Genomic DNA, 16,277 nt, shown 5'->3' on the forward strand with positions numbered 1-16,277 from the left:
TCTCTAGGCCTTGGTTTCCTCATCAGTAAAATGGGGATAGCAGAGATTGCTAATGTCCATCAAAATTCATGCTTCCCTTTTCATGGTGTAGAATTGTTCTTGGATGCGGCTGCCCAACCAGGAACTATGTTTCTCAACACCCTTTGCATCTAGGGGAGACTATGTGACTTGCGTTCACCAATGGCATTTGAGCAGACTATTCCTGGCTAAGGTATTTAAGAAGGGATGTTCAGTCCCCATCCGCCCTTCCCTGTTCTGTTGCCTGCATGTAGAAGACTCCAAAACCCTAGAGTATGGCAGGGCCACCAGGTGGAAAAAACCTGTGCCCAGAATTCCGCTTGCCGACCAGAAAAGTCATTCTGAATGGTTATGTTAGTGAGAAACTTAACTGTTGTGCTAAGTTACTGAATTTGTGAGCTTTATTTGTTACAGCAGCTGGTATCATCCCAACTAACCAGAGGTTCATCATAATTCTACCTCATAGAGCTATAGAGAATAATAAATATGGTAATGTGTATGAAGAGCCTAGCATGGAGCCTGTCTCACTGTTAAGCTCAGTGATTATCAATACCTATTGCCATTACCAGCCATTGTTGTAGTATTTACTATACATAAAAACTACCCATTTATAGGCTTATTTTGGTGCTCCATTGACTATAAAGTGTTTCATGCGTGTACATATGAAATGAGGAGCATGTGCCATGATCGCACTGGAAGGTGTGATTAATGCAGACCTAAGATGGAGAGATCATTTGAACTCCTGGACCCAGCCATGGCTGAAGCCAGTTGAGTCCTCTGTGATGTATGTATCTCTCTCTTTTACTCAAGCCAATTTGGATTGGGTTTCTGTCACTTGCCATATAAGAGTTCCAACTAACCTAATGCAATTACTTTAAGTGTGGATTTTGCAAGGATGAGGCCAATTGATCCCCCATCTCCAGCGGTCTCCTTAGAAAACATCCCAGAAGTATCTGTCTGGAGGAAATCGAATACCCCATCCTGGGGCTACCCCAGGCCTTGCTCTCCTGTTAACTGCCTGATTTAAAAGAACAGTCTTAAAAATTGGCTTTCATGTCCTTCTCCATCCCTACTCCACCAAAACAGAGAGGACAGAGGGTGCCAGGCCACAAACACCAAGCTTTCTTAAAGGATACCTACGAAACACAGCACAGCAAAGACGAGGAGCGGGACGGCCGAGAGGATGAGCAGCCAGCGCCAGCCCAGGCTGGGCATCACGAAGACAGCAAGGATGACCTCAAACACCGTCCCGATAGCCCAGAAGACCTGGCACGGGAGAATCGGGGTCAGTGGTGGGGTAGTACGATTTACACAGTGAGCAATTACAGGGCCACTGTAGACAAGGGTGTAGATGTGGTAAGGGGTCATTGGGGTCAGCAAGGTCAGAATAGCCAGTCTTTCCCTGTGGTCCATATGGCTGAGCCAAGCTGCCATGTTGCCCATCTCCTGAGGGGACTATCAACATTGTATATACTCACATGGTGCCCACTGGAGCTGTACCAAGTGGCAGCTCTGGTTAAAATCAATACGATCAATATTGGGTGATGTCAGTATGGTAGTGGACACATTGGGGTTTTTTTTTTTTTGCATTTTTTATTGTGATAAAATACACAACAAAATGTACCATCTTAACCATTCTTAAGTATATAGTTGAATAGTATTAAGTACATTCGCGATGTTGCACAAACACCACCACCGTCCATCTCCAGAACTCTTCTCATCTTACAAACATGACACTCTGTACCCATTAAACGCTAACTTCCCATTCCCTTCTCCCCCCAGGGCCTGGCAACCACGATTCTACTTTCTGTCTCTATGATTTTGACAACTCTAAGTAACTCCTATAAATGGAGTCATATAGCAATTGTCTTTTTGGAGCTGGCTTGATTCAACCAGCAAAGTGCCCTCAAGCTTCATCCATGCTGTTTCAGAATTTCCTTCCTTTATGTGGCTGAATACTATTCCCTTGTCTGGCTACACCAGTTTGTTTATCCACTTATCTGTCAATGGCCACTTTGGCTGCTTACACATCTTAGCTACTGTGAATAGCTGGGAACGTGGCTGTACCAATGGACACACTGGTTTCGGTCTACTGACATCTATCTCCCTCACCACAGTGCCAGTGTCTTTTATCAGAACTGCCTCTTCCCAATGAGGCTGAATGTCTTCTGTTTGCCTAAGTCCCTCTCTGCCCTTCCCCACCTTTGTATGAATTCCACCCACAGCCTCCCTGTCCCTTGGCTTCCCCCTGGGTGCAGCCAATGGGTAGCCCCACAGGAGATGGAAGGGGGGGAGGAGAGAGAGACCAGGCCACTTACTACCATAGCTCCCTCATGGCAGGATGGGGATGGGCTGGCTGCATCCCTCTGTTGAAGGTCCTAGCTCCTGTCCAGCAGCCTTCATCAGACATTCTTTCTTTTTTCTTTTTTGAGTTGGAGTCTCGCTCTGTCGCCCAGGCTGGAGTGCAGTGGCATGCTCATGGCCACCGCAGCCTCGACCTGCTGGGCTCAGGCGATCCTTCCACCTCAGTCTTCCAAGTAGCTAGAACTACAGGCATGCGCCACCATACCCAGCTAATTTTTTGATTTATTGTATAGATGAGGTCTTGCCGAGTTGCCCAGGCTGGTCTGGATCCCGTGAGCTCATGCAATCCCCTCGCCTTGGCCTCCCAAAGTGCTGGGATTATAGGCGTGAGGCACCGTGCCCGGCTCATCATACATTCTCTGGGCAGCGAATGACTCCTTCCCTTTGCCCCTGCAGGCCTGGGCTGGCAACACCCCTGCAGAGGCTTTATAAACAGCCCCTTCATTAGACCACCTCAAATGATCCTAATTTGCGTATGCTGTTTCTGCTTAGGATCCCAATCTTACTACTATTGTCTACTCCAAAACCTGGTTTTCCAGTCTCCCCATCTGGCCTTCCAAGAGCCTTCCAAAGTCCGCTCCTGCTTCAATAAACCACAGTCCATTTCTGCTGCTGACAATCAGGGTAACAGTCAAAATGTCTAACAACAGGTACAGTGAGGACACTAACCAATCAGAAAGAATACCAAACCAAAGAGGAATTAACTCTTTGGTTGCTGGATCGTGGAAAGCTCTAGGGGGTCCTAAGAAACTACAGCATACTAGGCAATGAGTTCACAATCAGCTGGGCCAGATACCATTCAATATTTAAGCAGCCAATTCATCCACACCAGTGTGGACCAACTGAGCATCACCCTAATTGGTCAGGAGCAGATGCAATCAGGATGGTTAAATCAGGCTGTGGGTCAATGTCATTGATATTATCAAAGTGGTCATAAAGATTGGGGAGGTCAGAGAGGCGTCACATTTATCACAATGGGCATCCATGTCCAGCAGGGGCAAATAAACCATTCTGCCATGGCGTGGAGGAAGCGGACATTGGGCCATGTTATATGCCCTGAGATCTTCGAGATCATGGCTAGAAAATGGGTCCCAAGATCCTAATAAAAGAAAGACTTGAGAGGGACTGGTTGGACCATAAGAGCTTCAAGGCAGAAGCAGCCAAGAATGAAGATCTCATGGCCCAGTCTGGGTAACAGCGGAGGTGAAGGGTGAGAACGTGAGCGCAGGCAGGAGTCTGGTCTACTCAGGATGCACCGTTCAACACAAGCTCTCAGGTACAAGCTATTTCCAGTTCAGGAAGGACATCCCACCTGCCTCCCACCACTTTTTAAAGGGATGATAGATCAGACTTGCTTGTCAGTTGAAGAACATACCCATATTGCAAAACAGCCATGGCTGAATCCATACAACTGATCCATTTATGCCTTTGCATGCTGTGTCTATTTTTCTTAAACTCCCTTCCCCTTGACCGGTGACTCAAGACATCTGAGGACCCCCTGTCTGAGAGTCAGGGCTCTCTAGAGACCAGACCACCTTCCTCCTTACCTCAATCAGCAAAATACATTTAGCTCTGGCTTTCATGGGAAGGAACTCAGCATACAGTGTCACCCTAGGAAAGCAATGGGACAGAAAAAGGGGTAAGGTCAGGACTGAGTGGGAAAATTGCTAGTTTCCTGAATTTCCAGGTCAGCATTCCTCCGAGGGTGTTCAGTGGACCACTTCTATCAGAATTTCCTGGGATTATGATGACTAAATATATTTGAGGCAGGACTCCCCCAAAAATTGGAATTATCTTTCTGAGGGTGAGCCCCTCACAGTACACTCAGAATTTGTTCCTCCAGATCAAACGGTTAACCCAAGTTTTCATCTGGAAGTATTAAAAAGGTTGTGACACGATTTGCAGAAGAAACATCCCGAGTTGTGGCAGACAGGTGACTGTTTTTTCACCATGACAACACACCTGCCTGTACTGTGCTGAGTGTTCAGCAGTTTTTGGCCAAAAAATAGCACGACCCCCATGCCTTATCCCCCTATTCACTTTGTCTTGCCCCGAGGGATGAAAAAAGTCCTCAGAAGGAAATATTTTGCTGATGTGGAAGAGGTGAAACAAAAAAGGGCAGAAGCACTAAAAGGCATCTACGTTAACCAGTTCAAAAACTGTTCTGAGCAGTGGAGGGTCTCGATGGTTGTACTGCATCAAATGGAGAGTCCTTTGAAGGTGACTGAAGTTTAAATGTCAGAATAAATACACAATTTTTAATAAATAAATTCTGGTTTTTTGGGTCCCTCCTCATAGATCCACAGCCTCCCCGCCACCTCCCTTCAAAAACAGACTCTCTCAAGGATGGGGCCCTGGAATTTGCACTCCTGTTTTATTTTATTTTCATTTATTTATTTACTTATTTATTTTGAGACAGGTTCTCACCCTGTCACCCAGGCTGAAGTGCAGTGGCATGATAATAACTCACCACAATCTTGAACTCCTGGGCTCTAATGGTCCTCCAGCCATAGCCTCCCAAGTAGCTGGGACCAGAGGCATGGGCCACCGTGCCTGGCTAATTTTTGTATTCTTTTGTAGAGACAAAGTCTCACTCTATTGCCTAGACTGGTCTTGAATGTCTGTCCTCAAGCGATCCTCCCACCTTGCCCTCCCAAAGTGCTGGCAGTATAGGTGTCAGCCGCCGTACCCAGCCTTATCTACATCTTTAGCTAACTTCTCAAATAATTCTCAAATTCCATGACTGCTGCTACTGAGCCCTACCCACAACCCTGTAAGTCCAGGGGACAATGTTATCTTGGCAGGAACACCACAGAAATGACGCTGAGCTCTTCCCAGCTCACCACATCAGGGGCAGGTGGTGTCAACCCAGCCCAACACTAGTGATACTAGTCTTCATCACCCGATCAAGTTGGTACCCGGCAGATTTCTCCACCCCAAGTTAACATTTTGCCATTTGTGCATAATAAGCACGTTGTAGGGAAATAGTCAGAAAAGGTGCCCATATCCTGGTTCTCCATAGAATCTCTGCCCTCCAGGTTTGGCCATTGACTATTTATACCTAAATCAACCACCATCATGATGGTGACAAATCATATTTTTTATTTCTGTTATTTTGACTACATTTATTAGTTGACATTCTACTGCAAGGAAGAGCTTTCCCTTCTCATTGATCTATATCTATTATCTGTCTATCTATCTATCTATCTATCTATCATCTATCCAGTTACTTAGTATGGACTTGCAGATTCCTAGTTTATTCAATGAGTTGCGAACCATTATTATTTTGGTTCAAACTGTCCTACATCTGGCCAGTAGGAGTCCCTTCAAACCCCTTCAAACTGACTCTTGCTGTCTTTTTGACAGGTCTCCATCATTCCTTGAGGTCCTCTTCACTTTCCAGCACAAGATGTCCAACTCATCTTGTACTTTCCTTGTCCCAGTCCTGGAATCTGTCATTTCTCTGAGAAGCCCTGGTTCTCTTTGGCAGAGGATGGTTTGAGCAACAAAGGTCCAGGCCTGGCTTGTCCTGTAATTCCAGCACTTTGGGAGGCTGAGGCGAGAGGACTGCCTGAGCCTGGGGGTTCGAGACCAGCCTGGGCAACTTGGTGAGACCTTGTCTCTACAATAAATCACAAAAACTAGCCAGATGTGGTGGCATGTGTCTGCAGTTCGTTACTTGGAAGGCTGAGATGGAAGGATCGCCTGAGCCCAGCAGGTCGAGGCTGTGGTGGCCGTGAGCATGCCACTGTACTCTAGCCTGGGTGACAAAGAGTGGGACTCCAACTCAAAAAAAGAAAAAGAAAAAGAAAAAAAGTAAGAAACCAAGGTCTGAGTGTTTGATGTGCTCATGAGGTGTCACTACTTTTTAGGCCCTTTATAGCTAGGAAACATTCTCATTCTCTCTCCTTCTCTCTCATATCTATCTATGTATCTATCATCTATTTATCATCTATGTATCTATGTATGCTTGTATTGATCCATCCTCTCTCTCTCCCTCTCTCTCCACAAACACACACCAAATATCTATATCTATTTCTATCTCTGTGTAAATTCATGAAAAAACAATGAGTTCATTCCAATACTTTCAATTCCAGTCCAACACCTTAGAGTTCTTTCCAACCTTCCCAGTTTCCATGTTGGAATTCCCTTCTCCAGTAATGAGAAACCTGAGTTTCATTATCCTCAATACTATTCCTTCTTCGCTCAGTCTACCTGTTTGCTCAATTCAGCCTGCATTTCAAATGTACTGGCTGCCCCTCCCTTTCCCTGCCTCAGCCTCTGGCCATGCTGGAGCGAGAAGGGGACCTTCGAACCGCTCCCCATGCTGCCTTCGGTTTTGCGAGAAAGAGGAGGCCTTCTTCCCCCTCATTGCCCATCTGAGTTGGGTGCCTGAGCTACCAGATGGCCTCATGTCGCTCTCCTGGCTCCTCTTAAGGGGTAGGCGTGGGGGTGCGAGGGAGGCTCATTTCCTCTGTTTGAGGCAGACGGTGCTGGTGATCCACGTGGACCTCCTAGGACCCTTTTCTAGGTGAGCGTGCCCACCTCACAGCTGCTGCTAAGGACTCACGCCTGCAGCCTTCTCCTACGGTCACTCTTGAGCTGCCTCAGGCAGGGGGGTACCTGGGAGGCACATCCCTTGTCTTAGGCCAGGCTGCAGGCTGGTGTGTGGGTGCAGATGGCCCAGGCCCTTAGAGCCTGTAAGTCTTCTCTGCTCCCTGGGTGCTCGGGTGAGTCCTGGTGAAGCACACCCTCCTGAATGTCCGCCCTGTACCTTCCTAGCATTGTTCATGCTTTCACAGTTTCCTCCTGAGAACACTCTCAATAAATCACTCGAACAAGAATCCCTGCCTCAGGTTCTGTCCGCATCTGTGAAGCCTGACCTATGACATTTTCCCTATGGTGCATCTAACTTTTTTTTTTAAGTTGGAGTCTCACTCTGTCGCCCAGGCTGGAGTGCCGTGGTATGCTCCCGGCCACCGCAGCCTCAAACTGCTGGGCTCAGGCGATCCTTCCGCCTCAGTCTTCCAAGTAGCTGGAACTACAGGCACGCACCACCACGCCCGGCTAATTTTTTAATTTAATGTAGAGATGAGGTCTTGCCAAGTTGTCCAAGCTGGTCTCGAATCCATGAGCTCGGGCAATCCTCTCACCTCAGCCTTCCAAAGTGCTGGGATTAGAGGTGTGAGCCACCATGCCCAGCCGCATCTAACTTTTTAAAAGTTGGCCTTAGCAACACCACTGAGATGTAGAAACAGTCCTATCATCAGTGAAAGTCCTTCACAGGTTCTGACCAAAGGCATCTTGGTCCAAAGCAAGAATTCTCAGGCAAGGCAGGGCTTCTGTCAATCTGACAGACTCTCTTCAGAGAAAAGTAGGAAGAAAATGTAAATGCCATCTGGTCACTTGACAGTGTATTTTAGTGTATTTCCTCTTTCTGTCTTAGTCGCTCTGTCCCTGTTTGAACCCTAAGACCATACTCAAGAATTTTGAACTCTATTATTAATTTGATTTATAAACAAGCATTTCCATGCCATTTAAAATCTCTTGCACACATATATTCCAACACATGCATGAACTATACTTTCTCTACTAAAGGCTACTTTTTTTGGAGTTGGAGTCTCACTCTGTCACCCAGGCTGGAGTACAGTGGCACAATCACAGCTCACTGCAGCCCCAGTCTCCTGGGCTCAGGCAATCCTCCAGCCTCAGCCTCCTGAGTAGCTGGGACTACAGGCACACGCCACCATGCTCAGCTACATTTTTGTGTTTTTTTGTAGAGACAAGGTCTCACTATGTTGCCCAGGCTAGTCTTGAACTCCCAGGTTCAAGTAATCCTCTCACCTCAGCCTCCCAAAGTGCTGGGATTACAAGTATGAGCCACTGCACCTTGCTGAATTTGTTTTTATAATGAACCAATAGCCTATTTAATGAGTTTTAAGGGTTTGTTTTTCTTTTTTTCTTGATTTATTGTAGAGATGAAGCTTTGCCAAGTTGCCCAGGCTGGTCTCGAACCCGTAGGTTCAGGCAATCCTCTCACCTCGGCCTCCCAAAGTGCTGGGATTATAGGTGTGAACCACCATGCCCGACCTAAAGTTATTTTTATTTTCTAGTTATGGAGTATTACCTGAATGTGCTCTCATTGTAAAACAGCACAGCATAAGTCTAGAGGGTATATGAGGAGCTATCCTCTTCCCCGTGGCCTCTACTTGCCCTTTCCTCCCCCAGAGCCATAACTACCAGCAGTTTGCTTTGCAACCTTCCAGTCTCTTCTCTATGGGGTGCTTTGCAACCTTCCAGTCTCTTCTCTATGGGGGGAAGGGGGCAACATGCTATTTCTTTCTCCTTTCCTTTTCTTCTTTCTTTCCTTCTTTTCCCCTCCTCCCACTCCTTTCCTGATTCCTTTTTTTTTTTTTGAGTTGGAGTCTCGCAATGTCACCCAGGCCGGAGTGCAGTGGCATGATCATGGCTCACCACAGCCTCAGCCCTGGGCTCAACCAATCCTCCCACTTCAACCCCCCAAGGAACTGGGACTACAGGTGTGTGCCACCACGCCCAGCTAATAGTTTATTTTTTATATTTTTGTAGAGACAAGTTCTCGCTATGTTGCCCAGGCTGGCTTCAAACTCCTGGGCTCAAGTGATCTTCCCACCTTGGCCTCCCAAAGTCCTGGGATTACAGTCATGAGCCACTGCACCCAGACGACTGCATTTTTTTAACAGCTGCATAATCTTCCTCACTGCAGTTGTATCATTTCTTTACCCACCCCTGTTGATGAATACTCAGGTTGTGTTCAACTTCTTGGTTTTGCCTCCTACACTACAAGAAACGTCTTTTTTCTAGAATGGCTGTGCCCCACAGTTGGCCATTATTTATAGCAGTTCATTATGAAAATGAACTGCTTGATTCCAAACTATGGCATTTATTACAATCAGACTGAAACATAAAAGAATGAGCAATGAAATTAGCAATGCCAAGAATCAGCTGATCCTGGCAAAAATAAACTCCCCCAGCAAATAATCACATTTACGGTACTGGGCAAGGAGAGAGCTGCCATTTGGATCACATGCTTGGAAAGAAAGAACCTGGAATCTGTCGTCTCTGCTCCGTCTTTGGAGAGAGGAGCAGTGATGAGGATGGGTTTGGGGGGAGCTCATTGTAGATGCCCATCTGAAGCACGTTCTGGGACAGGTTGCAAGGTAGAGCAGGTGAGCAGTTACCGCGGCTTTCCTCCCCAAGAGCAGCTGAAAGACGAGTAGGGTGTGGGTGATGGCAGGTCAAGGTTCAGTCCATCTCTGCTACTTACATACATGGCGTGTAGCTGAAGTGCACAGCACCCTCACCTGGAAGTAAAAGTCCTTCGGCTCCAGTGCCAACCTGTGTCTTGGGTATCTGTCCAGTTAAAGGGGATTACCTTTTGGGGGTGCTTATTTGCATTTTCTAAATTTTTAAAAGCAAATATTATTGTTTGTAAGGATAAACATAAAATATCTGACTCCCTTGCTTAAATTAAAGTCTGTTCCTTCTTGATGCTCCTCCACAGACTTGGCATCCTACATGTGAGTCCTCTTACCTGCCATAAAGGGAACCGAATCCTGCAGGAACCATCCACTCTGCATTCTCAGAGTCATCCACAAACCTGGACCAAGGAACCGTGGAAGTGAGTGATTTACCAGGACCTTCTGCCTACACATGATCAGAACCCTCTCGAAAAATTGTTCGGGCAGGCACTGTGGCTCAAGCCTATAATCCCGGCACTTTGGGAGGCCAAGTCAAGAGGATTGCCTGAGCCACGGGTTTGAGACCAGACTACAATAAATCAAAAAATTAACCCGGCGTGGTAGTGTATGCCTGTAGTTCCGGCTACTTGGAAGGCTGAGGCGGAAGGATCACCTGAGCCCAGCAGGTCAAGGCTACGGTGGCTGTGAGTGTGCCACTGCACTCCAGCCTGGGCGACAGAGCGAGACTCCCACTGAAAAAAAAAAGAAAGGAAGAATTGTTCAACACTGTAAGCTCTCTGGCACAAGACACCTGGTTTTGAACCCATGGCAACAAGTTTGCAAAGTTGCCCCAGGATGTTCCCTCCCTGTATCTAAGCTCCTTTGCAGCGTGAGTTGGCATCTCGTTTCTTTCCCCCAAGAGTCTCTTTCCCTTTCTCAGGGCTGGTCTGGTGACTTGCTTCACTCCTCAGAATGCAGCGACGACGTTGTGCCAGTGCCAAGCTTGGGCCCCAGGAAGCTCTGTGGCTTCTGCTTGCTCTCTTAAACCCCTGCCCACGTGCTATGTGTCAGGGTGCCGACTTGGCCTGCTGGAAGATGAGAGGCATGTGGAGCACGGAGTCAGACGCCAGCATGTCAGACCTCGGCCTCCTCAAATTTGGCTGACTGGAGACACAGGAGCAAGCCCTGCCGAAGCCAGCATCACCAAACGGCCCAACTGCAGACTCCCAAGTTAAGTGACTCACTGTTGTCTTAAACTATGAGCCTTGAGGTGGCTTGTTACAAAGCAAAAACAAATACTCCACTCCACTCAATAACCATCGGACCTTAAGCAAGTCACCTATGAGCTCTGAGTCTCCGTTGTCTCATCTGTCAAATAGGAATAATAGGACTGTTCAATGGACCAAATGAGGCTGTCTGAGAACACTTAGCACAGTGCCTGGCACTTGGTATGCTCTCTGTTGTTGTTATTACTATTTTTGAGTTGGGGTCTCACTCTATCACCCAGGCTGGAGTGCAGTGGCATGATCACGGCTCACTGCAGCCTGGACTTCCTAGGCTCAAAGGATCCTCCCACCTCAGCCTCCCCAGTAGCTGGTCCCTACTAGTCCATGTCACCACACCCAGGTTTTGTTTTGTTTTTTTTTTGTAGAGATGAGGTCTTGCTATGCTGCCCAGACTGGTCTCGAACTCCTGGGCTCAAGTAATCCTCCTGTCTTGGCCTCCCAAAGTGCTGGGATTACAGGCATGAACCACCATGCCCAGCCTGTTGTCATTATTGTTATCGTCATCACTATTAATGTTATTATTGTTGCTACTCTTATTACCAAGAGCCACCCTACATTGGGGGAAGGAATTTAAAAAAAGAAGAAAGCAAGACATAGAAAAGCACAGATCAGGGCAGAGAAATGGGCCCTTTATTGAGACTATCATTGGTATTTACACTAAAATTCAGAGTACATTATTAGGACTTCTGGTTTTGGGGCTTTTAAATGTATACAGTAAACTCTTATTACTCTGGTTTTATGAGGTGCTGCTGTTGGATAAAGCTCTGCTAAATTAATGGAAATCTTAATTATATTTAATTACATCAAAATAACTTCAATAAAATGTTTCCAAAAAATGAACTGAGGGGAGCCATTTTTGTAACTAGATGAGAACATTATATAATTCAGACATAATTATTCTTATGTAAATGGCTGGAGTTAGAGCAGCAGGAAGCCAGTGACTCTCTTGGGTGGCTAAATGTTTCTTCTGTAACTTTGTTTGTGGTTTTTATTTGCCCTCCTCATAGACAGATAAAAGAGCTAGGTAGTGGAGTAGTTAGCAGAATAGGTTCGGAGGGTTGAGTGATGCTTGAATCTCGACCTCACCATATATTAGCCATGTGACCTTGGGTATGCTACTTAATCAAAGTCCCCATTTTCTTATCTATAAAATAGAGATGACAACAATCTGAAAGTTTTGTAAGCTTTTGTTTTGTTTTGTTCTGTTTGGGTTTTTTTGAGTCAGGGCCTCACTCTGTCACCCAGACTGTAGTGCAGTGACACTATCACAGCTTACCACAGACTCAACCTCCTGGGTTCAGGTGATCCTCCCGCCTCAGCCTCCCAAGTAGCTGGGACTACAGGCATGTGCTACCATACCCAGCTAATTTTTACATTTTTTGTAGAGACGAGGTCTTGCTATATTGCCCAGGCTGGTCTTGAACTCTGGGGCTCAAGCAGTCCTCCTCCGGCCTTGGCCTCCCAAAGTGCTGGGATTGCAGACATGAGCCACCATGCCCAGCCACGTCTTGTGAGTTTTAAAATGGGGTAATGTACGTCAAGCATAAGGCCCAAGACCCGAAATGTAGTAATAGCTCAATAAACAAGCAAAAGGGGCACAGTAGTGTACAATACATGAACAACTAGATGGGAAAGCATGGCACTTAAGGGGTAGGAGCAGGTTAGCAAGCTGGGACTCTTACAGCACACAGTAAGGCCCTCCTAGCTGCTCTGTGTCCTCTTTCCTCTTTTTGAGACAGGGTCTCCCTCTGGTGCCCAGGCTAGAGGGCAGTGGTGTGATCGTAGCTCACTCGGTCTCGAACTCCCCGGCTCAACTGATCCTCCTGCTCAGCCTTCCAAGGAGCTGGGACTCTAGGTGTGTGCCACCACAGCCTGCTAATTTTTTACATTTTTCTGTAGAGACCAGGCTTGCTGTGTTGCCCACTTGAACCCCTGGGCTCAAGCGATTCCTCTACCTTGGCCTCCTGAAGTGCTGGGGTTGCAGGCGAGAGCCACCATGCCCAGCCTGTGCCCTTTATTTCCCCTTGGTGTCCTGTCCTCGCTCCCTGCGCATGTGGACTCTGAGAACGTCATTCCTCCCAGGCTCCAAAGGCAAGTAGCTCTCGACCCTTCGTGGCCCTTCCCGCTTGCTATCTGAGGAGCTGATTCCTCTCCATGCTAGTTACTCAGCTCTGCCATTGCAGTCTCCGCCTTACAAACTCCCAGGGGTTCTTCAACATTTCTGGTCTGCTGAGGGCACCCTTTTCTTGCTTTCCAGCACTGTTAAGAATGTATTCTATTTCTTATCATTTTTATGTCATTTCCAGGAAATCTGGAAGAAGAAGAAATAGGAAATGGTACTTCTCGTTCAGCCACCTTGAAACAGGATCCCTGTGGACACGGAACATTGAATTCCTTTCTCCTTCCTCGTATGGGAAGAAATTCCAAGTGACCATTCCGAGGCTATTTCTGCCTGCATCCACCTGAGCATCCCTGGGAAGAAGTTGCTCTTCTGTGAGCATGTCCCTTCCAGTCACTAGGGGGGGAAGGGTGTACCAGTCAGTGAACAGCTCATGAATGGGGTCGTGGCTGTGTCTGCAGAAATCCCAGAAGTGGAGCACATCATCCGTCCACAGCCCCTGCCAGCCCAGACTGATGGTGGTGGCTCTGTTAATGGCCTCTGCTTTGCGCTCCAGTGGTGTGGAAGCTCACCCCAGACCCAGTATCCGTCAGAGGCCTCCTCTGCAGAGCCCTGGAGGAATCAGCCATGAGTAAAGGAGGGGAGAACTGAGGAGGCCTGAAAGCCACTTGCTGTCCTTTCAGCCTCCGAATGGCAGGAGGGGCGGGAGATTCGCTCGTATATTAAATCCACAGGGTCATGTCTCCTACATGGGCTCCGTTCTTCCCACAATTCCACATCAAGTCATCGTCCATCCTCCGGGGATGCTCACACTTCTTACCAAAGCCTTGGGCAGGTCAGATGCCTGCTCAAATACATCTACCGCTCTGCTAGGCATTGTCCTGGGCACTTTACGTATGTTGTCGTTTATTGTTCTAAGTGACCCCATGATGTGGGTATGTTGTTATCCCACTTTATTTATTTATTTATATATTTATTTATTTATTTATTTATTTGAGTCAGAGTCTCATGGTGTCTCCTAGGCTGCAGTGCAGTGGCACAATCACGGCTCACCGCATCCTTGGCCTTCTGGGCTCAGGTGATCCTTCTGCCTCAGCCTCCTGAGTAGCTGGGACTACAGACATGCCATTTTTTCATTAGGTAAGGTCTTGCTATGTTACCCAGGCTGATCTCAAACTCCTGGGCTCAAGCAATCCTCTTGCCTTAGCCTCCCAAAGTGCTGGGATTATAGGCGTTAGTCACTGCATCTGGCTATTCCCACTTGAGAGATAAGGCAATTGAGGTGTGGAAATGTTCAATGACTTGTCCAAGGTCACAGAGCCAGATTTGAATACTAGGTAGTCTGATTTCAGAGCCCATGATCTAACCACACTACTTCAGAAGCAGCAGGACCCTTTAGCTGTCTCTCCCGGTCTTCTGCGGGTGTTGGCATTCAGCAAGCTCAAGAAGTCAATCGCGGCGGGGCTTGGTGGCTCAGCCTGTCATCCCAGCACTTTGGGAGGCCAAGGCAAATGGATTGCCTGAGCCCGCGCGTTCAAGACCAGCCCGGGCAACTTGGCGAGACCACGTCTCTACAATAAATCAAAAATTAGCCAGGCATGGTAGCACACGCCTGTCATTCCACTACTTGGAAGGTTGAGGCGGAAGGATCGCCAGAGCCCAGCAGGTCGACGCTGGGATGGCTGTGAGTGTGCCACTGCAATCTAGTCTGGGCGACAGAGTGAGACTCCAACTCAAAATACAAAGAAGCCAATCACTGGACCGTTACCCTGAGGGTCAGGCATTGTGGTAGGGGAAGACCCTTGTCCCACTCACCAAGGCTGATATTGCTGCTTCTGCTGCCGACCACTCAGTGTGCCAGTGGCAGTGACGAGCGTGGACCCCCTGGATGGACCCCTATGTCACTTGGTAGCAGCTTCTTTACACTGGACTCCTTCCATTCTGGATGGAGCAGTGATTCACCTTGACCAAATCAGCACCTATTCTGGCGCTGGCTTGTCTTTCCTGCCCATGAGGTCTCAGGCACCACCATCACCTGAGGGTTCACAGAGTGACCCACACAGGATCCCACAAAACTGCACGAGGTCAAAGGAGCCCAAAGACAGCAAAGAAGACGCTGCAGTGGGCATACGACCATGGAGTCCACAGTCCCACCACCTGCCATGCCACCCTGGAGCTGCCGGTCAGAGAGCAATGGGATAGGCTTCTGAAGGTGCCACAGGAGGCCCTGTGACGAGGGGGCACTGTCCTCTTGGACACAACGCACACTTAAATCAGCGGCCACCTCGGTGCTGCATTCCCAGTAGAAGGACACGTGGGACTGGAAATCAAGGGGTAGAGCAGGAGTGACCTTCCCTGTCATCATTCCCAGGACCCCCTCAGGGAATCTGTCCCTTGCGTCCTGCAGCTTCTGGACTCTGTGGGCCTAGAGGTCCTGGCTCCTGACGAGGAAAGCTTTCACCAGGGACACAGCAAGAGTTGTTCCATGAGACTTTAAGCAGCAGCTGCCACCCAGGCACTTTGGGGTCCTTGTGTCAAGACACAAGCAGGCAAGAAAAAGAGTCACCTGGCTGGGTGCGATGGCTCACACCCATAATCCCAACACTTGGGAGGCCAAGGCAGGAGCATCGCTTTAGTCCAGGAATTCAAGATCAGCCTGGGCAACATATGAGACCCCCCATTTCTAAAAAATAAAATTATTTTAAAAAGTAGCCAGGTGTGGTGACATGCACCTATAGCTACTCAGGAGGCTGAGGCCAGAGGATCACTTGAGTCCAGAAGTTGGAAGCTTCAATGAGCTGTGATTGTGCCACTGTACTCCAACCAGGGTGACAGAGTGAGACCCTGACTCAAAAAAAAAAAAGTCACCATTCTGTCAGAGAAATGGAGCCCTATGAGCCAGAGCTGTTCTATAATAGGGACCCCCAGGTCAGGCATTCTGGCACATTGGCACAATTCTGGTTCATCTTTTTATTTTTTTACCCCTTTTTTTGAGTTGATATTTCACTCTGTCCTAGGCTGGAGTGCAGTGGCATGCTCACAGCCACCCCAGCCTCGACCTGCTAGGCTCCAGTGATCCTTCCACCACAACCTTCCAAGTAGCCAGAACTACAGGCACATGCTACCACACCCGGATAATTTTTGATTTATTGTAGAAACAAGGTCTCGCCAGGCTCGGTGGCTCAGCCTGTAATCCCGCGCCTTGGGAGCCTGAGGTGAGTGGATTGCCTGAGTCCGCAGGTTCGAGACCCACCTGGGCAACTTGGCGAG

General features: G+C 48.0%; 1 protein-coding gene across 4 annotated transcripts in view; it reads right to left on the reverse strand.

Moving 5' to 3' along the window:
• The window catches only part of SVOP (SV2 related protein), a 100,188-nt gene that overhangs the window by 28,791 nt on the left and 55,120 nt on the right, over positions 1 to 16,277 (reverse strand). For all 4 annotated transcript variants that reach the window (XM_008069404.2, XM_008069403.2, XM_008069405.2 and 1 more), the window contains exons 7-8: positions 3,930 to 3,993; positions 1,159 to 1,284 (exon numbers count right to left, since the gene is read on the reverse strand). In XM_008069404.2, the coding sequence (XP_008067595.1) occupies positions 1,159 to 1,284; positions 3,930 to 3,993 (190 nt within the window). The remainder of the gene's footprint in view (positions 1 to 1,158; positions 1,285 to 3,929; positions 3,994 to 16,277) is intronic.

The sequence above is a fragment of the Carlito syrichta genome, unplaced genomic scaffold (assembly GCF_000164805.1).
Source record: "Carlito syrichta isolate Samal-C Ts95f unplaced genomic scaffold, Tarsius_syrichta-2.0.1 Scaffold311991, whole genome shotgun sequence".
Classification (NCBI taxonomy): domain Eukaryota; kingdom Metazoa; phylum Chordata; class Mammalia; order Primates; family Tarsiidae; genus Carlito; species Carlito syrichta.